This window comes from Opisthorchis viverrini, assembly GCF_000715545.1.
Source record: "Opisthorchis viverrini unplaced genomic scaffold opera_v5_60, whole genome shotgun sequence".
NCBI classification, from domain to species: domain Eukaryota; kingdom Metazoa; phylum Platyhelminthes; class Trematoda; order Opisthorchiida; family Opisthorchiidae; genus Opisthorchis; species Opisthorchis viverrini.
The window spans coordinates 1,543,805-1,568,036 of record NW_008751712.1 but is presented as its reverse complement, the minus strand read 5'-3'; the positions used below and the strand labels follow the sequence as shown (position 1 = coordinate 1,568,036).

The window sequence follows — 24,232 nt, the reverse complement described above, 5'->3', positions numbered from 1 at the left end:
TTCAAAGGTCACGTGGGCATCGGCGAATGAGGACACGGGATAAAAGGACAACCAATGGAACCGCCCGACCGAATAACTAATCGCGGTCAAAGGTCATCTCCGGCTACCAGCACGTATATCAACACACACGTAACACTACTGAACGCACAACCACTAACCAACCGCCACGCACAACTACGCACTGATGACGTCACCTCGATTGGTGATGAAACGTTTGCAACCAAATTGCACAGCTCAGCGAACAAGCCAACGACCACATTCGACTCCCTCAGATAGGTGATGGTCTCTGGTCACGCGACGACTAAGCATTCAGGAGTTGGCAAATGTTCAACGTTAACTTGAAGGCTACAGTGTCCAGTCACGACTCATTTATTACTTTGTTTGCACATGTTCCGCAGACTATGTGGGGTGTACGACGCGGCGCCCATCGATGAAGCTTTCTGGGCACATTCCATATTGCAACCTTTGTGATAAACCAAACTACATGATCAGTGCGATTGCCACCCAACTGATCGACAATAACCACCACCGGGTTGTCCAGTATGGTGTGTTACCAAACTATTCCAAAGCCGTCCAATAAAATACACCCTTAAGAGCCAAAGTAACGGCAATTCTATTACGACTACCGACCACTTGTATCAGAAGCTCCACGTAAAAGCATTGTCTCTGCGATTCGCAAGGGTTCCTTTCTCATGGAGCGATTTTAGTGACTGACACTGCAATCTGATCCTTTCTTTAAACCTCGGTATCTCGACTGCTTCTGTCTAAACTCGGAAAACCTGGCAATATGCCAGCCCTCGTGCCTCCTTCCGTTGGCACGGCAGCTAGACACCGAATGGGTGCTACCGCTAAACGACTTTTGTCGAGTACCTGTTAAAATCACATGATCGTAACGTGTGCGCTAAGTTATGGTGAGCTACTTCTACTACAATAAGTTTCGGGAAAATGACCTTCAAGGAGGCTTCGGACTTTTTACCCCTAATTGCCGATTCTTCTGTTTGATGATACTCACTCTCCAACAGCATCGGACAGGACAGTAAAGCACGAATTTGCTATCCTTGGGATCATTGGCAATCAAAAGAGGAGACGGCAAACGTTTCATATGCGGTCACAGCTACCCAGTGTTGTAACCCTCTGTTAAATGTGAAATGCTTACCTATTTTGATGTGTTTATTCGGCGGGAAAACAAGCCACTCGTATACTTCGTCAGATACGCATACCAAATCGTGTCGGATGCACAGGTCCGCAATCATCTCGAGTTCTTCTTCAGTGAACACCTGTATCGTGAGAGGAATGAAGAGAGGGGAAGACGGACGGGTCGGTATTATCGGCAAGGGTCAGCGGGAGAACATGAGAAAGCATCCGACAAGGTGGTTTCTTTCTGTCTAATTGCTGTAGGCTGAGGTGTAGCACATCAAGTTCTTCCTTGTGCATCGAGTTGAGTCAAGTGAACCACTAAATTAGGGGCATTAGTAACACACATACTAAGCAATACACACCAATTGCCGCATGGGACGGATGATTCGTGGTTCATAAAGACCTATTCGCCAAAGTACATCACACAGAAACAGTAAGTCTAAGGACATGAAAGATCACCACTAATTTATGTCTACCACTGACTACAAAGATCAGGTATTCACAAAGGACTACGAACCAAGTAAGTTAGCCCTTAGGCCACTTTCAAAGCGAATCATTTGGGCGAGACGGCCCAAGTGGTTAGAGCGAGGATTTACTGACCGGAAGGTTCTTGGTTCGAACCCGACCTCTGCCTCTCGCCTTCCCCTGTCTAGGCTTGGGTAACCTGGCAGTATCCCAGCCCTCGTGCAACCTTTGGGTGGCATGGCACCGAGAGGGTGCTAAAGCTGAACGACGAACTTAGATACACTTTTAATTCGTGTAAAAAAAACAATTTACGAACCAGTGACCTGCACTGAAAAAGAGAAAGACACGAAATCAGACCTACCTTACCCAAGGGATTGTGAGGGGTATTCAGAATGATCATCTTTGTTTTCTTGGTGATTTTCGATTCCAATTCCTTCAGATCCAGCTTCCAATCATTACTGGTACGGGCATCCTTTGATCCGAAGGGAAAACGAGAGGAAATAAGTCAAGAGGTAACCGAACTGAACACCGAAACTCTCACATGGGAGGCTTATGGCGAAATCAACATCCTAAGGCAGTGCGGAACAATCTTATGTGAAAGTGGGGTAGTTATGACACCGGTGATCTAAAGCTCGATACATTTTGGACAACAGTGGATGGCAGACACGACAGTGAACCCGTGGGCTGTATGACAATCCCTATAATCAACGACCCGTGATGTAACGACTTCCTCTGTGTAACGATCACGCCGCACTGCGTAACATTCGTAATTGTTAAGTTACCGTCCTTCTATAGAACATGTCTAATGAGGCTAATTCCGTTCGTGCTATTTTCGAACTCATGACGGAATTGCCGTAATCAGACGAACTTCTAGGGCGATACTGCACTCTGTCGCAGCGTACCCGAGGGCCTGTGCGAATGTACCGCGATCCAGAAACTGCAATAGTCGTGCTTTGAGGAGAAGATGAGTAAATGATCATCATCATCATCATCATCATCATCATCATCATCATCATCATTGTCAGCTGTAATAACCACGTAATCGTCGCACAGTGGTTCTAACTGCCGCAGTTTCGTTCACCGATGATTTGAGGGGGGTAGGTAGCTGCGCATTACAGGCGGGAGATGATAAATTGGTGCATAAATCCAGTATTGTCAGTGAGTTGTCAAGTGGGAGGGGGGTTGGAAAAGGAGCTATGCATTAAAGGCAATAGCTTTGATGCACGAGCGCCATTGAGGGCGCGACTGGGCCATGTCTGACAATGTCCTTAGCCAGTGATGTGGCCCGCCCCGGGGTCCCCATCCAGGAAGACGGCAATTACCAGCGCAGCTGAGTTTGCTGGCCAGGTAATGGCTTTTATACTTCGCTGCCAAGGCAATGTTTGGCAGCCTTTGGCTCTCTTCCACCCTTCACGTGGTTGTATGAAAAGAGCCCTTCGAGGACGTCGGTCGACTGGCATGCGCAGCACGTGGCCAAGCCAGCGCAACCTATGCAGTGTGATCAGTTCATCTATCGAGGGTGAGTTATGAGTAAATGATAGCACCAAATGAGTAGACGCAATTCGGTTCCTTCTCACAAATGTCACTGGCTACTGTTTTGGTCTGAGTTTACTGAAGCCAGCATGGTTTGCTCGCAGACAACTTTTACAAAGTATTTAACATATTTGAATGAGTATGGTGTAAATGGACAGGGGATCGAGTGAGATGACATTGGCTACCTATCAAAGAACCACTAGCTCAGGTCGCCAATAGGATGACTTGAGCTAGTCAGCTCGGAGGGTGTAGTGGTGTGTTCAGCACACGGTGCATGTGTGGGGGGAGGTGAGTTGGACCATGGTAAGTACAATACACGAACACAGCGTTTTTGCCGACAAAGGATCGGGTCGAGATGTCGTTATCGATGTTGTTATCGAGACACAATTTGAAAGTCTCCATGATCAACTCCGACAACTATCTCCAATTAGTCCTACCAACCTAGAACATTTCACGTCGGACTTAGTAAATTGTTGTTATCAATACACCTGTTATAGAGTCAAATCTCAATACCTGATAACAAAGAAACACAAGGATTCATTGAAGGAGCTACGTGCTTGCGATGACCTCGTCATCAGTCGCCCCGACAAAGGTAACGGAATAGTCGTGATGAACAAAACTGACTATATACGAAAAATGACGGACATTCTGGATGACACAACCAAGTTCAGCCAAACAGCCAACGACAAAGATAAAACTTTCGTAATAGAGCAACAACTGGTGACATGTCTGAACGCCTTAAAGCAAACGGTTTCATCTCTAAGACAACCTACGAAAAAGTCAAACCCACAGGGTCAACAACGCCTCGTCTATACGGCTTGCCGAAAATCCATAGACCCAACTGCCCGCTGAGGCCAATCCTAGACATGCAAAACTCGCCCTATCACCAAATCGCACAATGGCTCGTCAAAATGCTTGAACCAATACGGCGACAAATGTGTCAATACAGCTTGCGAGATACATTTCAATTCGTGGACTCAATAAAGGACCTAGAACTGAAAGATTCGTTCATGTGTTCATTGGACGTGACTTCACTGTTCACTAACGTCCCCTTAACTGAAACGATTAACCACCTATGTAACTACATAGAAGCAAATAATTTTCAGCTACCTATTCCAGTCAACGAGCTGCGTGAACTCCTCCTGCGATGCACATTGAATGTGCAACTACTGTTCAATGGCATGCTCTACCGTCAAATTGACGGCGTTGCCATGGGCTCACCACTGGGCCCAATGCTAGCCGACATTTTCATGAGTAAACTTGAAAATGGTCCCTTAAAGGCTAACATTGAGAATATGCAACACTACTGCCGATATGTTGACGACGTCTTCGCCGTTGTTAACAACAAAGACGAATTGGAGTCACTCCAACAAGAGTTCAACAAGGCCCACACTGCCATTCAATTCACCTCGGAGGGAGAAACAGACAACTTTTTCCACTTCCTAGATGTTGGCCTTGAACGACGTCACGATGGTACACTGAAACGATCGGTGTACCGGAAACCTACTTGGTCAGGTCAATACATCAACTTTAGCAGCTTCGTGCCACTAAAGCAGAAACGGAACCTGATCCGCAGCCTAACTAACAGAGCGAAGAAAATATGCTCTGAGGATGCACTGGAACAAGAATTCCAAACTCTCACCAACGTCCTGAGAGACAATGGATTCCCCGACAAATTTATTACAAAACATTTGAACAGGGAAGAAGCAAACACCATCACAGCCACAGCTGGAAGGAAACCAGTTTACATTAACCTCCCGTTTAAGGGAGATATACCGGCCGATCTACTGAACAGAAGACTTTCCACCAGTCTGAACAAAGTTTTCCCGGCCGCAAAACTCCGAACCTGGTTCACCAGCAATCGTTTGTGCCCCTTTAATCTCAAGGATAGAGTGCCGGTCCACGCCCAAAATATGTTAGTTTACTCATTCTCTTGCTGCTGTGCAGCGGAATACATCGGACGCACGACTAGGCAACTCAGCCAAAGAATGAAGGAACACAATCCACCCTGGCTAGCTTCTGGAACCAGGAGGACGATAACCAGTTCCGTAGTACAACATTTAGCCGACACTGCACACAACGTGATACCCAGCCAAAGTTTCCGCGTTGTTTACAAGGCGCCGGCTAACCAACCCAGATCAGTACAGCAGCGCACAATTGCAGTGGCTGAAGCTATCGCCATACGACATCGCGACCCGATCCTTTGTCGGCAAAAACGCTTTGTTCGTGTGTTGTACTTACCATGGTCCAACTCACCTCCCCCCACACATGCATCGTGTGCTGAACACACAACTACAACACCCCCCGAGCTGACTAGCTCAAGTCATCCTATTGGCGACCTGAACTAGTGGTTCTTTGATAGGTAGCCAATGTCATCTCACTCGATCCCCTGTCCATTTACACCATACTCATTCAAATGTGTTAAAACCGCTCTCTTAACCTTTGCAATTGTATGACTTGAAAAGACCTTACCGAAAACATGTTCGTCAACCCATCTGTGTTCCTATTATAAATGGGAATTTTCGGAATTTTACAAAGTAGATAAGTCATGAAATACCTCAGAATCCTTCACTATGAAAAGCATATCATTTGCACATTAGGAGAAATCTGACTTCTGCGATTGTTCGCCTGAAAGTGGGTTGTATGATCCATCAAAAGAACGCACAAGTAAACGCAAATTGCAGCCAAGCGAGGAGGATAACATCGAAATTTTCAAAAGATCTGAGGACTATTGAATTAAGAAGCTTAACCGGCAGCTGTTTCTGTTAGACAGGAATCCACACGGATCCCGCTATACCGCACGTCTTCAGGCGTGGCTACGGCCGATAAGTCTAGCCCGCACGAGACTGGCCAAGAATTCGAGACGCTTGCCGGTCCGGCATCAAGACGAGGTCTGATTGGCCGAGAATCTGGACCCAACAGCCAATCATGACCCGGTATTGGCTAAATGCGGGTTGCCAATGGTGCATCCAGAACGCGTCAGAACTTCCAGGTTATATTATAACCGCCTACATAGATGAAGCGCCGTACAACTGTTTTTGACTTCGCTTTGGGCATTAATAGACCTTGTACACGTTTGGTGGTTGCTTTGACGTGAACGCTAGCTTGGGAGGCTCAGACCGAGAACTTAGCTGAGGAAGATACCGTTACTACAGTTGCTCAGTATCGCACTTCTCCTAAACGGTCAAACGCCAGAAGTCAAGAACGCTACACCTGCTTTGGAGTAATAATTCCATCTAATTTGCCATGATCCGTGTCAGTGGGACTAATTCACACAAGGAAGCATATGGATAGGTAAAAGTCCATCGTGACCTAGAGATCACGTGTTCCATGGTGGACACACGCTCGATATCATACTTTAGGGAAACGTAGAAACACATCAGGGAGTATCACAACGTCGGTTATCAAGAACTCGTTGGAAGGGCTAAGAAGAACGAGGGGAGGATCAAGCCAACAAACTGGAATTGATCGAATTGAGTCACTCTGTATCAGCTGAGTATACTTATCCATATTGTGTGGTACTCTTTTGTGGAATAATTGTAGTGCACATTCTAGTGAGTAGGTTACGGCAGTCAAGCATCGGTGTTCAACACTGATGTCATGCTGTCGATGATGATGAGTGAGTAGGAGGAATGGAATCCCCGGGCTCATACAAAGGCACTCGAAAACTCGGTCGAGGTTCGATTGTCAATAGCTTCCACCTCGACTTATCCGCAATTTCCAGCTAAGGTGACTAGAAACCCTGACACACATCATGGGTAATTCAGAGCTTCCCGAACGTCCACTCACCGGTGTTGGCCTCAACGCAACATGAACCGGAATACCTCCGGCACCGACAGTCATCGGAGTGTAGCAATCAAAACTTGGGTCCATGATAATCACTTCGTCACCGGGGTTAATCAGGCAGGAAATGGCTGCGTACAGAGATCCGTAAGCTCCAACCGATACAATTATTTCATTCATCGGGTCAATCTCGCGTGTGGGCGCAAAAGAATCCCGTTGGAGGGCTGCGTCTGCGGTCGCATACCGATGCGGATCGCACCGGAGAAATGGTGTGTACAATTTGCTGAGCACTGTCACCAACCGAGGATGACCCTATGAGAGAAAAGAAGCAAGGTGTTGCGCTTGAGACATCGAGTTAAGGGACAAACGAGCAGGACAAAGTCAGATACTCGGGAATGACCCTGTGTTAGGTTGACCTTGTAAAACTCACGCACAGGTGGCATTAAAATAAGTCAAAAGGAACCTGGAGTGATGGTGCTTCCTAAAGATGCAGCTAACAAAAAAGGTTCGATTTATTTTCATGAGGGAAACTACTCTACTCGTTGCTGAAAACTCTTCGACAGCCCACGACCGGTCTCGCCCTTCTTGGGGCTCATCAGATAGGCGCAGTCTCCGAGTTTCCGTCAACCTTATGTTCTACTTGAACCCAAATTGGACTGTTTTCGAGAAATACACTAATTTGCAAATCAATCTGGTTTCCACGAGAGTGGATCTCTCGTCTATGATATTGTCGTGAAAACCAAATTGATTTGCAAATGAGCGTATTTCTCGAAAAGATTCAATTTACCTGTGGGAGCAATCAACCAAAGAGTTAACCGAGATGGAACCTTATCGCAAAAGAAGACATCGATCAACTGGTAACTGTGCCATATTTTCTTGCTGGTACGTCACAACCATGACGTACGACAATATTGCGTTGCTAATTTCTTAATGTTGGTAAGCCGTGGAACTACCATTAGCATACAACAATGACGGTTGGGGAGCTACGCTAGCGTTCGGCTGAGAGAATCGACGCGGCAAGCCGCTTCCGACAGCGTTGTTTTTTAAGCCACGAATGACTTTTCGGTGCAAGTAAGCAGACACACCCCTAACGGCTTTCACAAACCTCGAATCGACCAAAATCTGCATTCAAAAAGTTGAAGATGACTCGCACTTTGCCAAGACCATCATCACCATCGACAGCATAACATCAGTGCTCAACAAAAATGCTTGGCTGTCGTACAACCAAGAATTATTTGGGAGCCTCATCTTGAAGAAAAGAATAGAAGTGAACGGGGTACGGACTCGGTGCCAGTCTACCCAAAATGTTTTATGGATAACAGTCGGGAAAATGCTTCTGAAGGTGAGTTCATTTCTGAATTAAAACAACCACACTTGGACCTAACCCATTTTTGTCCAACGCGTCTCTCACCGGAAAACAATGTGGTCATACGGAATGAACCAATCGACTAGTTCACGTTTGTGCGCAAGGAGACCCTCGGAAGAGGAATTACACAGACCAAAGCCAATCACGGCGTCTCATTCGGAAACCCTAAAAATAAAATAGAAAAGATGCTTTCCAGTTGTCTTCATATTTCCGAGTTGTCTAGCAGCTAGTTCCAGGATGTTCCTAGGAGGCCGAAATTTACTCTTGATAGCCACGTCAACAGCGTTTCTAACGAGGTTTTTGACATCAGATCCCGTGTCTCTGATTTACGTCACAGGAGTAAGTTATGCACATCAGTGGCTTGTACGTATCCAAAGCTTCGTCACCTATGTAGAACCAGCTGATAATGGGGCAGCCTGGCTCGACTATGAGCTACATAGTTGGAATACCTACAGAGGTTAACTGATAAAAAGACAGCAACAACTTTTCTACAGAAGAAAATGTCGGTTAGCTCAGGTAGCGTAGATGGCCGTTGGCTTGTTCGCTGAGCTGGGCAATTTGATTGCAAACGTTTCATCACCAATCGAGGTGGCATCATTGGTGATGAGACGTTTGCAATCAAATTGCTCAGCTCAGCGAACAAACCAACGACTACCACCACCAGAGCAACAACTAACATTGATGATGGTAGCTGACTGCGATAATCTTACAGCTGAAATGTCACCCGCGATGACACCACCACTATGTAGCGAGGCTTCGAGGATTTTTTGAATTAATTTCGTTCCACCACGATTTTAAAATACAAATAAAGGTCAATGCATACTAGGGATGTTCCAGGTATGAAAATTCCGCAGGAATTCACACACAGATCATGCATGTACGTATTGCGAAAAAAAAGCGGAGTGCTTGACAGCATGTTTTCATCGCAGTGGATAGTATTGCCAAACGATTCATAATGCCACCCATAGATGAGTACAGTTGAAGACGCCTGTTAGGGGAGGTGCCCTAGTTTTCGGTGTTGAAACGGCGCCCGGAACACTAAGGCTATGAAAACCAAAAATTACTAACTTATATACTACTGGGGCAGAAAACAGTAGCATAATTTCCTGTCAAAGTTTAAACAGCCAATGTTCTGGACCTCCCCTACACCCTTCAGCAGCGAGCTAAACGCCAGCCAGTGGCGAGGCAACCCTAGAAGTGGACAAATGCTAGTCTATGATCCAGTAGACGCTAAGTTCATATGAAACAACGGTTCTAACGAAACCTGCCAAAAATATACAACTTACCATTGAGCGAGTGTACTGATGCAACAAAGGGTTGACACTGGGCGAAGCCAGAGCGCTGAGATTAGCCAACAAGTGCGCAGGTGGAAGACATTCTGGAAAACCCTGTCAAACAGCAAGGGAACAACACCTCAAACACCGTGCGTACAATTAGAACTACATGGTTGTGGAAGTCAGCAAAATGAAGATTAAAAATGAGCCTAAATGAAGCTGGCTGCCTAGCTTCTGCAGTGATACAATACGTCCGGCCAAAAGGTCACCACTATGACTCCTCGTTAATCTGATGTACCACACTCAACCTCAAAACCATCCACGTGCCTTTATTACTTATTGTTGCAAGACAAAAAGATAACTGATGGTAGCCACTCACTTGTCCCAAGTTGACTACTTGGTAATTCTGCAACAGTTTATTGATCGTTACCCTGGGGGAAGAAAAGAAAGACGATGTTGCATACACGAAAACCACAGAATGTCCGCAGAAAATAAAATAAGGAACTTCTGTCAGTTACCAATGGAGCCCGTTCGTAGCCAGAAGAATGCGGTTAAAGCATTCGTAAGTGACAACAATGCCTCGTGCTATTCGGGATCTGATGTCACGATCACCTCTCTGATTCGAATGTGGGTCTCATCAGTTCACTACGAACATTCGCGTCCCCCGTTTATAGAGCAAGCACCACAACCAGGTTAGGAGTCATCGGATTGAACGCGGAACGCACAACAAAAAGCCAAAATTTCCTCGCTTTAAGTGGAAGCGCGGTGGTGAACCGGAATAGATCAAAGATTTGAAGGTAGAATTCCCCGAGACAGGTGATAAGTTTGACCTGGGACTGGTGCCTGAATCTCCTATAGTATATTTTATCCTGATAAGCATAGTTATATTGAGATGTACACCGTAATCGGGAATTCCTAAGATGAACAGACACCTTGTATACCCCATAAAATAAAGATTAGAGAAACATATGTCTTCCAACACAAGAACGCGATTTGCATACCTACCAGATGCTTGGTTTTTGGTTCTGTACGCGCGTTGCTAGTGCAATTTGGGACATCTTCCATTAAATTTGGCTGAAAAGAATGGAAATACAAATAAGGAACGAAGTCTCAACGGTTCTGGTTGGTGTACTGTAACAGCCCGTATTCAAGACCAATAATGTTCAATATATGATTAAATTACAACGCCCAAATGGAAACTCTTTGAAGGAGAGGTTGTGATCGTGCAGTTTCCCATGAGCCAAGGCCCAATGTGACTACTTGAAAGAGGGACGAGGCCTCTCCGCGAAAGGCCAAACACTCACGTTCCCCCTTCCCATACATCTCTTGCTGTACAGACCAGTGTTCAAAGTTGAGCTTGACAAAGAATTTGCGTCTTACAAATACACCCATATTGACTGTTGCTCGCAAAGGCTGTTCTCGGGTAGGACTACTGTGGTAACTTAAACTTACTTTGACTACTTCCTTCGTCAAAGTAGTGGTAAAATGCCGTACCTAAAAGGTCCCCTGAGTTGGACACCAGTCGAAGTGACATCGGCAGTGGGTAGCAGAAGCGGTGAATCAGTGTTGTCCTCGCGTCCCTTCTCGGATAGAACAATCAAACCAAACGAACTCGGTAGGCCCTCGTGTACAGAAGGGTGACGAAGGTCACGTGTGGCACACACTGGGCCGCACGTGCAGTTCAATCTAGTTGGCTTATCAGCCATAAGCCATGTACGATGGTAAGTTGGCCCCATCTGTTACAGTTTCGGTTCCCGAAAAACTGAAGCGTGGCGGACGCATTTAAGCATTGCACGCGGCGTCATTTAGTTCTCATTATACATTGCTCATTTATACGCAATGAAACCCAAAGTCTTGATGGACAAGCTTCAGCGGCGGTGAGCATGTCTCCCTCAAGTGCACTTAACTCGACACTCCTGATTGCAAGGCGAATAGGAGGATGCAGTCAGCACGCCATATCGTCAAGTCAAGTGAGGACAACGGAAGAGTTGGGACAAACAGTGCACCTAAAGATGGTGTGCTGATCCACCTCACACGTACAACGAACCCAGGGCACATTCATGCGACCAACTGACCAGGTGTCTGCCCACGCTCGATGACAGTTGCACTGAGAGAGATCCCGGAATGACAGTACAGATACGCGTTACAAAAACCGGTAAAATGCTCTGTGACCTAGTGTAGCAGTCGGTTAAGCGCACTCCTCTTTGTTGACGTCTGTCTGCCGTCAGCAGGCGACCTTGTCCAGTGCGCGCTACTACTGATTACTTTGTTGTTTTGCTCACATCATGTGTCAGGCTTTGGCGCTTGTTCTTACACCCAGTTCCCTCGTAGTTTAGTCTTGGTTGTTTCTCTGGCAGTTGGTATTTAGCAGCACTTAGTCTAACAGTTGGACATTACACCATCATATACGACACCACGTAGCCTTGATTACCATTGTTATGTCTACGAAACAAAAACAATCCTGACTGTTTTGATCATCGGTGAATAACATTCCATGTCTGATCGGTGCGATGAAATCTGCCTTCGGTTTGAACCGGATTCGGTAGATGAAGTGTTTCTTTAATTGTCAAGACAGACTTTGTGATAAATCAGCACTGTTGGTTCCATCCACGGGAACTCCAACACACACAAAAACCGCCTGCAGAGAAGCCTTCCTGTGCAGTATCATTATCAACGACATAATGCATGATCCACCCAATAGGGAAAGGCCTGATACGTGCAACATACCGCTTTTTGCTTATGGCCGGTAGTACTCCCGTTGCTGCATCGGATAGACCAATGCCTGATAGCATGCAAGGTTAAGCGGGAATTGTAGAAACTGTGTCCACATAACTCGCAATGGAACAGACCTCTTCCTGTGCTGACGCAGTAAGTCTATTCAGTTAACACCGCGCCAAAACAAGACTCATTTCATTTTCATTTTGTCAGTTGTAAGAACCGGATACTTGTCATACAGTGATTATAGCTGTCACGATTTCGTTCACCGATGATTTGGAGAGGTAGGGTAGGTAGCCGTTGATGAACTGGTGTCTAAGTACAGCACTGTCAGGGGACTGTTAAGAGGGAGAATTGGGAAGGGAGCTATGCATTGAAAGCAATAGCTTGCACGCGCCATTGAGGGTGTGACTGGCCTGTCTGACAAAGTCTCCAACCATTGATGTGGTCTGTCATGGGGTCCCCATCCAGCGCAGCTGAGTTTGCTCGTAATGACTTTCACAATTCACTACCTTGTCATTCTTTGACCGCCTTTGGCTCTCTTCCACACTTTACGTGGTTGTGCGAAAAGAACCCTTCGAGAAAGTCGGTCGACTGGCATACGCAGCACGTGGCCAGGCCAGTGCAAACTATGCAGTGTGATCAACTCATCGGAAAGAAAGAAAAGAAAGCGTTCAGCTGTGGCACCCTTTCGGTGCCTAGCTACCATGCCACCCAAAGGTTGCACCGAGGGCTGGGATACTGCCAGGTTGCCCAAGCCTAGACAGGGGAAGTCGAGTGGCGGAGGTCGGATTCGAACCACAGACCTTCCGTTCAGTAAATTCTCGCTCTAATCACTTGGCCATCTCATCAATCGAGGGTGAGTTATCTCTTCCGAATGCCGTTCAACGTACTTCAGCATTGCTTATCCGGCGTTCGTACCAGACTCGGGCAATGCATCGAAGACACCGATGATCAAACAATAAAAGTATTTTGACTTCCTCGGCGCACAGCTTAAACGAGACTGATGAGATCAATTCCATGAAAGACTCATACGAATTTGGGAACAGACTATACAATCCCAGAGAAACTTGAATTTATCGTACAAAACAGTGTCCGCATACCTGAAGAGAGAGAGAAGAAAAGGCGCCCTTAATTAGAAGAACGATGGAGCAGTAGGAAAAAAATACCACGGAATCGTCTACGCACAACAGGGAGGCGTCTGTTTGATAAAAATCCAACGGTCTAGGTGGATCATCAGCATGAAACTTGCCCGAATCAATCATGTTGCACCGAACAACTCCAACGCGACTTGCAGGGCATCGGCCCGATTTGTCGACCACAGGGTCGGTAACCTACACCAGTCTTGCCAGGATAGCACGTATTTCCAATATGGTCAGGATCTGGTCTGTGGGGTTATCGATTTAATCATGAAAGTTGACGAAACACAAAACGCCTTTGCGTCAGGTACGCATAGCTACAAACAAATGTTAGATTCACGTCTTCCAACTGGCCCATGAGCATTACCGTTGGAGTTACCCATATGAGCTCCAGTAATTATTCCATAGCATTACGTCGCTTAAATGTCTACTGAAAGCTCTCCGAAAATCTATCGACGGTTTCAAAAAAGTAAGTATCACTGGTTAGCCGCAGTCTCCCATTCTTTATCAACCATATATCCTACGTGAACAGTAGTGGAACCTAAAGGAGATGAGCACTTTTCGAGAAATACAGAGTTGAACACTCTTTTCGAGAGATACACTCATTTGCAAATCAACTTGGTTTTCAGAAAAGAAAGCGTTCAGCTGTGGCACCCTTTCGGTGCCTAGCTACCATGCCACCCAAAGGTTGCACCGAGGGCTGGGATACTGCCAGGTTGCCCAAGCCTAGACAGGGGAAGTCGAGTGGCGGAGGTCGGATTCGAACCACAGACCTTCCGTTCAGTAAATTCTCGCTCTAATCACTTGGCCATCTCATCAATCGAGGGTGAGTTATCTCTTCCGAATGCCGTTCAACGTACTTCAGCATTGCTTATCCGGCGTTCGTACCAGACTCGGGCAATGCATCGAAGACACCGATGATCAAACAATAAAAGTATTTTGACTTCCTCGGCGCACAGCTTAAACGAGACTGATGAGATCAATTCCATGAAACACTCATGTGAATTTGGGAACAGACTATACAATCCCAGAGAAACTTGAATTTATCGTACAAAACAGTGTCCGCATACCTGAAGAGAGAGAGAAGAAAAGGCGCCCTTAATTAGAAGAACGATGGAGCAGTAGGAAAAAAATACCACGGAATCGTCTGCGCACAACAGGGAGGCGTCTGTTTGATAAAAATCCAACGGTCTAGGTGGATCATCAGCATGAAACTTGCCCGAATCAATCATGTTGCACCGAACAACTCCAACGCGACTTGCAGGGCATCGGCCCGATTTGTCGACCACAGGGTCGGTAACCTACACCAGTCTTGCCAGGATAGCACGTATTTCCAATATGGTCAGGATCTGGTCTGTGGGGTTATCGATTTAATCATGAAAGTTGACGAAACACAAAACGCCTTTGCGTCAGGTACGCATAGCTACAAACAAATGTTAGATTCACGTCTTCCAACTGGCCCATGAGCATTACTGTTGGAGTTACCCATATGAGCTCCAGTAATTATTCCATAGCATTACGTCGCTTAAATGTCTACTGAAAGCTCTCCGAAAATCTGTCGACGGTTTCAAAAAAGTAAGTATCACTGGTTAGCCGCAGTCTCCCATTCTTTATCAACCATATATCCTACGTGAACAGTAGTGGAACCTAAAGGAGATGAGCACTTTTCGAGAAATACAGAGTTGAACACTCTTTTCGAGAGATACACTCATTTGCAAATCAACTTGGTTTTCAAGAGAGACTCAACTGAATCTCTCGACTATGATATTCTACAACTGAATGTGCTGCACACAGGGCGCCTCATGATTCAGTTGGCACGATATTCGAGATATCGCAGTATATTTTCATGAAGGAAACTACTCGCAAGGTTGCTGAAAACTCTTCGACAGCCCACGACTGGTTTCGCCCTTCTTGAGGCGGCCTTTGTGCAGTACATTCAGGTGAAGAATATCATAAACGAGAGATTCAGTTGAGTCTCTCGTGAAAACCAAATTGATTTGCAAATGAGTGTATCTGTCGAAAACAGTCCGATTTGGGTTCAAGTAGAACGTAAGTTTGACGGAAACTCGGGGAGTGCGCCTACCTGATGAGCCCAAAGTGGAAGGGCGAAACCGGTCGTGGGTTGTTGGAGAGTTTACAGTAACATTGTGAGTAGTTTCCTTCATGAAAAAGAGTCGAACACTGGTTTGCAAACTGAGATAGTGCTAAGGTGAGACTAAAATGAATACCAGTATTTCCGTCTCTTGGAGATAACCTTTTCGGCAGCTACAAAAATAGCACCGTGAATTTGCCTTCAAAAACCTCGATGCCTCATCCACTCTAGATCAAACGTTCGCTCACCCTGTATTTATTGATTTGGGGTAAACCCTAACCCATTGACTGCAGTTTTTCGTAGACTCAACACCGACGGAGCAGGATCGCTTTACTCGTCTTCATTTACTGCAGGAACGGGTTCTGCAGAAGCAAACCGGCAGTCTCGGTGATTTTCTCTAACAACAGCTGGTGGCCACCTGATTCATGGTTGAAACTAACAGAGTAGGTCTTGTGACCGAATTCGACAGAATTACCACTCGTGAAACTGCCCTTGGTCATGTCGAATTTTTTATCATCCTTTGTTCACTCTATTCTGGTAAACCCATGTTTGCTCTCTTTTGAATACTGGAGGTAATAAACCGTACAAAACTCAAATCGAACCAACATCAGCATGCTGTGCCGACCGATAGCTACATGAAGAACATGGCTCATGAACATTCCATCTTTCACACTCGGCGTGAACAGTCACAAGGTTGTATTGGTGTATTGTTAGAAAGTTGGATGACCAACAAAATACTGCGTGACCAGATGTAATCGATACACGATCTAGGAATGAGTGCGTTCCAAATCAGCACATCGGTCTGGTTACTTCTCCATCCCGAACCTCTCATCACATAGACAGAGAGCCAAAATAATCCGAAACAGACGCTTACGATTGCCGTTCTCACTCAGTGTTATGTAAAAATTTGGATACTCGGCAAGCTACAAAACATTGCTCCTACAAAGTCCTGTTAGAAGATGCAGTCTAGTTTGAATAAAATTCCGAGTATTGTGGTGGCCAGATGGCTCAAGTGGCTAGAGCGCGAATCTACTGACCGGAAGGTTCGTGGTTCGAGCCACATCTCTGCCTCTCGACTTCCACTGTCTAAACTTGGGCAACCTGGCAGTATCCCAGTCGTCGTGGCACCCTAGGTAGGCACTGGAAGGGTGTTACAGCTGAACGATTTTTTTTGAGCAGTATGTTGTTCCACATCCACCACATTGTGGTGCATAGTCAGGGTTATCCTTTGGCAACCCGAGGGTCGCTACTGAGATACCGCAAGGTCGCACATGCACAGATAGGACAATTGGGTTATAGTTCGGAAAACATCCCTACCGAGATGATATCCTACCTACCAAACTATCTCAAGCCGGTGGAAAATGCCCCCCATAAGGATCCAATTAGAAACTGTCGAACACAACTGAGGCAAAAAAAGATTAAGCACGTCTGCTTGGGGGTGAGCTTACTTTCATCATACGATCAGTCATAAATAGGTAAAACAAGATGCAGAGAATAGACTTTATTTACATGGTTGGATAAAGACCAACTGGAAGAAGGAAATATTACACAGGGGATCTATTTGAATGGGATGAGGGAGATACATGTGTGGAGGGCGATGGACGTCGTCGGTTGCTATGCAGCTTGCGGCGTCTTTTTTGTTTCTTGTGTTCTTTTCCACTCGAACGAGAACGGTTCGATGGAGACCGGCTCCGATGAAAGCGACGTCCCTGGTCATTTCTGGAACGACTAGAGCTTCGGCTACAGGAGCGGTCGGTAGAATTTGATCTGGAAGAACGTCGGCGATGGTGATCTGATGTGCGGTGACGACGACGAGGTGAACGAGAACGGCTTCTCCACCGATAGGCAGATCTTCGGCTGCTAGAGAATGGAGATCCACTGCAACGAGAATGAAAAACGGAAGCTAAATTCAAAAATTCAACGCAACGTATCTCGGAAAACAACCGAGGATGAAAAACGTGGATGAACCAGGCGTATGGAGAAAACTTAGTGCCGTTTGAAATGACAAGACGAGTGAGGAGGGTCTAATGGGAGAAGCCCTATCTTCGGCTGGTGGGCTACAGAGTCTGTTCAGAGGTACCCGGACACCGCATTTGCCTGACTCCCGGACTGGTTGCTTGCATGCGTTAACGGCCACATTCCACAATATTTGTCAGACAGGCGAGCAGAAACAGATAGGAACTGAAGAACTAACTAAATCGTAATTGATGGTCAACAGAACAGGTGTCACGGAGTGAGTCGATATGACCGACTTCCATAACTGACGGCTCTTCATATTGTACGCATAGATTTTCGGGGCAGCAGTTATAATAAAATAAGTATAATTGATAATCGTTCAGCCGTAGGACCCCTTCGGTGTCTAGCTGCCATGCCACCCAAAGGTTGCACGAGGGCTGGGATACTGCCAGGTTTCCCAAGTCTAGACAGTGGAAGTCGAGAGGCAGATGTCAGATTCGAACCACGGGCCCTTCCGGTCAGCAAATCCGCGCTCTAACCACTTGGTCCATCTTCTCTCCCCCTTGCTAGGAATCAAACGCCAGTGTATCCTATAGAGCTAATTTAACCAACCAGTGCAAATTGAAGGCAGTTCCGAACATCGTCTCAGGCACCAAAACTATTCACGATTTGTATGGTATAATGACTGCGAAAGACAGGGCTTACCGAGTGTTTCGGCGTCGCCGTTCTGCGTTTTCCCGACCGCGTTCGGCAGGTGGCAACTCACCAAGCTGAAGCTTCAGCGCCTTGTGCAAGTCAGTGACCGTTTCACCGGGGTTCAGGAAAACGTGCAGGAAGTTGCACTTCGAATCGCCTTTTGGACAACGCCGGCGGTGGTGTAGACCTGTGGTGACGGTACAAAACGAGAAAGACTGTCTGGCGGCTTAGAACCACGGTGAAGGCCAGTGCGTAACGAATGTCTGCGGTTGACTGCCACCACACAAACTGCACTGCCACAGAGAAGCAAGAATATCTGGCGCTGAGGGAAAATATTCCATCAAAAAAAGCCGTTTTAAACAAAAAAGATTGACGTTATTATGACATTATTTTTCGGGTGTTTAAAAAGCACTGCGAGGTTCATATTGACAACCCCCCTTACTCCTTTCAGGAGTGGGTGTTCCGTTGAAATTTTGGTGACTTCTGAAATGTCCTTACGGCGTGGGTAGTTCTGTTGATTCGCCTGAGAGTTGAAACGTACTGATGTTGGTTCACTGAATGAAGCACATTGGTGGATAAGGCAAGGGACTTCATTATTTGTAAAAAAAAATTTATAAGAAGTCAAGAAACCCGTTTACTGCGTAATGTGTATTTAGTTTGAGATCGGATAACCTGTAAGCAACCTGCAGGTGTATTGAAAAAAGTTACAAGGAACTGAACTGACCACATATGGCTTCACGCCAACCACCGCCCAACCTAACCACCATGCACGTAAGCTGACGTCCAGCAAACCACCGACCAGCGCATGCTTCGGCCGCGTCCCAGGTGGCACCCGATCCCAAGGCGAATTCCACGTAAACGGTGCCACGTAGATGTTCAGTCCGATTTCGACAGGTGCGCAGAGCAGCCACACGACCCCATCGAGCCTCCAGTTCATCCCGGACATCGTGATAGAATTCCACGTAATCCGCACACAGCGCAGATTCCTCATCCGCAGACAGAGTACCTAAGTAATCAAGACGGAGAGAGGCGGAAGGTGTGTGTGTGTGTGTCAGTCATTCTGATGATCCGACGCCAGGGTGCGAAAGTACGACTGAATCTTAAATTTTCACAAACTTCGTTCCTGATGCGTGTTATAGAGTTTGGTGGGTATGTATTGTTCATACTCACATCACTCTCGTCTGAATACTCGGTCTCCTATCCTGGCATGATTATTCTGGTGAATCCACACCAAAGGGGAAGGAACCACTGGACTCGAGTTTCGCTCTTATTAGATAAAGCTCATCGGCAGTGCATATCCAATGACCGTGCCGGGGTATGAACTCCGGACGTGCGAGGCGAGCGCCTTACCACCAGCGCATGTTGAACGCATCTGAATTTTCACCTCTGAACGGGCGGGCCGATCGATCGTCACAACCAGGACGGTTACCGGATCGTCGTATCGATGATGAGTCGGGCACAACATCGCTCAAGCGTGAAGACGTTCACCCGCTCAGACGCGAACATTCACATGCGTCCAACGTGTGCTGGTGGAGAGTAGTGGCAACACTGGGTCTCGCATGTCCAGAGTTCGAACGGAGACCGGTACAGCCAAGGATATGTGCACTGTTGATGGGCTCTAATAAGAGCGAAACTCGAGTCCAGTGCTTCCCCCGCCCCTTGGCGCGGATTCACCAGAATAACCACGCCAGGACAGGAGAACGACTGTTCAAACGGGCGATGTGAATATGAACAATACACATCCCGCAACCCCCCCCCAAACTTCGTTCCATTGGAACGGACTGTTATGAAAAAGTCCGTGTCATTCAGCTTTCAAGGGTTTAGAGGTGAGTGTAAACAGCAAAATTTTGACCATTAGCTCACACAAAGAGGTGCTACACCAAGGTACGGTGGCGGAATTTTCAAAGAAATGCAAAAGCACCAAATACTTTCAGGAATAAGGAACGAATCAGTATCGGTTCACTGCTGCTATATACATATATTCGAGCCGAAAAGACTTCACAAACGCTCTCATCGGGTTGCGCGTAAACATATGAGGCTGATAGACAATACGGTACTGTTGGTAGAGTAAAGTTGCTTGGTGGTGAGCTTTGTTCTCACCGAATAGTGGTGATCAAATCCACAAAACTTCGCCATAAATTCACCAGATCCGGAAAGTAGCGAGACCTCATCAGTTGTTTTATTCTTTGGATGTTTAAAAAGTGGTCTCCGTAAATATGGTAATGAACGGAGAAGCTTGTATTTGAGAATACTCCTAGCAAAGAAATCTTGAACGCCTTCGACTTGAGAGAACAGGAGACCAACTGCATCGGGCTGTCATAGTTATTTGAAGATGGTCTCCACGGTCGCAGGGTCCGTCCTTCGGGGTAGTCGCAGAACGTTAGGCATCCCGTCAGAATCGATGCTCAATTTGAGTACAGCACGGAATTGAGAACTGGTTTAACAGCTAGATAAGCCCACTGGGCCCGTTACAAGCAAAAAGTCTTTCAGCTTCTTTAGTAAGATGTGAAGATTCATTTGTCTCAATAACGAATTGTGTTGTGCTGTGTATGTTCCTTATTGAGATAATTGTTTTCGTGAGCAGGCAACTGTCATTGTGCCCACACTCTTCTATACACGGTCTCTTAGGCTAGACGCTTCACCCACATTCCTGTTTCACCAAACCGACCGCGCGTCGAAGAAAAGCCAACAACAGAAACAAACACACTTCTATATTTCCTGTGCTAATAATACGCCTGTTGTGGTGGATAACAGACAGTATGCACAGAACACTGTTGCACTGAATCCCGCACCGAAGCCGCTTTAACGCTCGTCGTCAGGCACTGTTGCGGCCAACAGGCATATCTCGCACGTGATTGGACAAAAGATTGAGCCACTTGCCGGCCTAGTAACAAGGCGAACTATGATTAGCCGAAGGTGTGAATCCAACAGCCAATCATGATCCAGCAACCGGCGAATACCGGTTTTCAATGCCGCATCCCGAAGGCGTCGGAATTTCCAGAATGTTGCCACCTCATGCACTTTGTCTACGACGCGCTGTATACGTTGTGCGCCTTTGGTCATTGCGTTTTCGAGAACGCAGCCGTGGAAGGTTCAGACCGAACTGAGGCATTAACAATATCACGAACACCCACAGGAAAGCTCATCCAGGTGGTGAAATTACAACCAAGGATGAACCGGAAGCACGTTTGTTTATTGTTCTATACAGGTCGTAAGAAACAAAAATGGCCCTCGAATCAGACTGTCATTTCACAGTTCAACATGGAATGGCTGATACCTTAGATTCGAGCAATTCTGTCATACAAATTAGAAGCGAACCTTAGTGGAAAGTTTATTTATCGGAGTTTGACAAGTTGGAAATAACAATGAAAATACAGTGACCGTGTGTACACCAAAAAGCAAAAAAAGAGAGTAAATATGACGTTATCGGGACGACTACTTTCACAATCCTACTCTATACAGCAGTCTGAAGTACTGTACCGGTTCAGTGAATCTTCCGACAGCACGAAACGCGGAGAAATTAGGCCGGACAACCCATACTGCTGGGATGGTACCTCTTCGTTTGTACAGATCTGGTAATCAGTCACATAAGCCCGTTCTCAGGAATCTAGAATCTATCAGTTCGAAACTTCTTTTCAGTTCTATGGTGTACCGTCGTTTTGTTTCTAGACAAACCAGCGACATCGGGCGGGAATTTCGAGGTGTGAAACGCAAAACAACAACCACCTACGACGACCGGCTGAGCGGCCTGGCGTTACGCGATCCCAATCTACGTTAACAAGGCATATTTGTGACCAAATTTACCTTCCTGACAATGCTGTCATATTCCTGGCGGAATCAGTGAAAGACATGTTTGCTTTCCCCCAAAGGTTGATGCCATGGAGTGGGAAGAGTAGCGCTTTAGCGCCAATAGGTGCTGGGTTCTGTAGATCATGTGGGAACAGCATCATCTCTGAAGGTAGCCAATCACGTCACCAGTTGCCAACCGAGGCAAAAATGCCGTCTCCGACATGACATGAAGGTCGAGTCTTGCTTGGAAATTCCAGCGCCGCGGCTGCTTAACAGATGCCTGAAACATTATAGACCCCTGGGATAGGTAAAGTAGGCATGATCAACGTTTCCCCATTTCGCCAGTGGACTCATTCCTCAGGAGGCAGTGGTCGGGAACCCCTAGCCTCTATTTATACCCTACATACCGAGTTACTTCTCCTGGGCATAAACAGGGAATGTCTGCTGGACTGTCTTAAGCTTAACCCCAGGAAACTGTTCGCTCGTTAAAACTTCGATATGAAATTAAGGGGACCAAAAAAGGGCTCTACAGTTTACTGCCGTAGAGATATGCAGTTGAGAAGTTCCACTCAAACTAGTCCAATACATCGTGGGGAGTTTCTGCACATTTCACACTGCTTTTGCGGCAACGAAGAACGTCCGGAATGAGTAATCTACATGAAAGTCGGCCAACTTCGCTGCAATACTACAAAGAGTCTGTCTTAAAGTACCATGTGCACCTCTAAGTTTCACGCACAAGGCAACTATAAGGGCAGAATAAAACAGAAAGAGAACATGGTGTGGAATGGAAGGATGCATGACAGTACCTGAATCTTCCAACTCCCCAGAAGTAGCATCGGGCGGCGGTAAATGAGGATGCGTGAACATGTGTGGGATACACAAAACGATGCAAGAATGATCTCCATCCTCCGCTACGCCGTCCTCTTCGACCGCTGACTCAATGCGCTGTGGATAATCATGCCGACGGGAACAGCTGAAGAAAAATAAGAAATGGTATTGGGAGGAAAGTGTCCCAATAGATGGCTTCACAAACAACAGTGATATGTTTAATGATGTTCTCGAGTGGGATCTACCTCTGATCATACGCATCTTGTATACTAAAATGGTGAAACAAGATTCGTCGAATCTGAAACATTGGTTCCGGCTGCTACACTTTCGATTCCTAGAAAAACGGGAAAGTGGAACATACAACCAAGCCTTGGAGGTGAAAGCATGTTCAGTTTGTTCAGAGATTGGGTAGCTACGCATTGAAGGTGATGACTTTGATGCACGAGCGAGACTGACTGTACGATTGGACCATTTCTGCCAACGTCATTAACCACCCGGCGTCCCCATCTAGGGGGGCGGTAGTTGCCCAACTGACTAAGTTTACTGGTCAGTGTTTTCTATCTTCGTCGTCAGATCATACACTGTCCACCTCTCGGTCACTTCCACTCAGCAAAGAGCTAGGGAAACAGAGCTATGTGAGACAGATGGTCTTCTGGCAAGCGGATTATATGACCAAACCAGCGCAAACTATGGAGCGTGAGTAATTCATCTATCGCGGGAGAGTTCCTCCTTTCTAAGACCATCTGGCGTACTTCAGCACTACTAATCCGATGTTCCCACCACACCTGACCAATGCTTCGGAGACACCGATGATCAAACACTGACCATCTTTCATTTGTCCTCTGCACGTAGGTGCCACGCCTCTGATTCACAAAACAGTGTGGATCGCACCATCGCAGTGTAAACTCTTCCCTTGACAGACCAACTCACTCGTTAACTGGAACTAAACTCATCTAATGTATGTTTCGCCAATGATACACCAGTCCGGCTAAAAATGAATCAAAATCATTCATTCGGCAACGTGGTTGAAAAATTAACCGGTGTGTCCCAAAGAATGCCGGTCGTCAGTTTTCCCGACCTTAGAAGTGTTCCGGCTCAAGTCAGACGACAGACTGAGGCTATCGATCGCAGCTAGGTGAATCACAGCGGAGTCTAATGTCCACCGACAGCAAGTATGATGAGAGAATGTCGGCCCATTGACAGTATCCGTTCGAACACATGAAATATTTATTGTGGACGGAATACTAGCGGAAACATCCTGTGTTTTTGTGAATTTCTCGAGGTTTCTCGGAAGGATAACGTCTGATGCGAGGATAGATCAATCCATACGTACTTTGTACCGGATCCAGTTAGATGGATCCTTGAGAACATGCCCGAAAGGTACGAAGCATTCGATAAATTATCGAATTAATGCAGCTAGCCAACACAAAAGTCCTTACCACTTATAAATGAAATACAC

At 46.4% G+C, this 24,232-nt stretch overlaps 3 protein-coding genes across 3 annotated transcripts in view; 2 read left to right on the top strand and 1 right to left on the bottom strand.

Moving 5' to 3' along the window:
- Window positions 1–24,232, bottom strand: part of T265_13324 (hypothetical protein) — a gene marked incomplete at both ends in the record, with an annotated part of 52,905 nt that overhangs the window by 16,793 nt on the left and 11,880 nt on the right. The window contains 7 exons of the mRNA XM_009168348.1: window positions 1,157–1,277; window positions 1,964–2,074; window positions 6,925–7,230; window positions 9,571–9,672; window positions 9,938–9,989; window positions 18,166–18,343; window positions 18,881–19,162. Of these exons, the coding sequence (XP_009166612.1) occupies window positions 1,157–1,277; window positions 1,964–2,074; window positions 6,925–7,230; window positions 9,571–9,672; window positions 9,938–9,989; window positions 18,166–18,343; window positions 18,881–19,162 (1,152 nt within the window). The remainder of the gene's footprint in view (window positions 1–1,156; window positions 1,278–1,963; window positions 2,075–6,924; window positions 7,231–9,570; window positions 9,673–9,937; window positions 9,990–18,165; window positions 18,344–18,880; window positions 19,163–24,232) is intronic.
- On the top strand, window positions 7,406–14,081 carry T265_13325 (hypothetical protein; the record flags this gene model as incomplete). The annotated part of the gene is given in 4 exon segments (XM_009168349.1): window positions 7,406–7,650; window positions 12,745–12,967; window positions 12,976–13,186; window positions 13,945–14,081. Coding segments are annotated over 4 exon segments (816 nt in total).
- T265_03778 (hypothetical protein) overlaps window positions 21,126–24,232 on the top strand; it is a gene marked incomplete at both ends in the record, with an annotated part of 13,985 nt that continues 10,878 nt past the window's right edge. Inside the window, 3 exons of the mRNA XM_009168331.1 lie at window positions 21,126–21,194; window positions 23,009–23,181; window positions 23,347–23,469. Of these exons, the coding sequence (XP_009166595.1) occupies window positions 21,126–21,194; window positions 23,009–23,181; window positions 23,347–23,469 (365 nt within the window). The remainder of the gene's footprint in view (window positions 21,195–23,008; window positions 23,182–23,346; window positions 23,470–24,232) is intronic.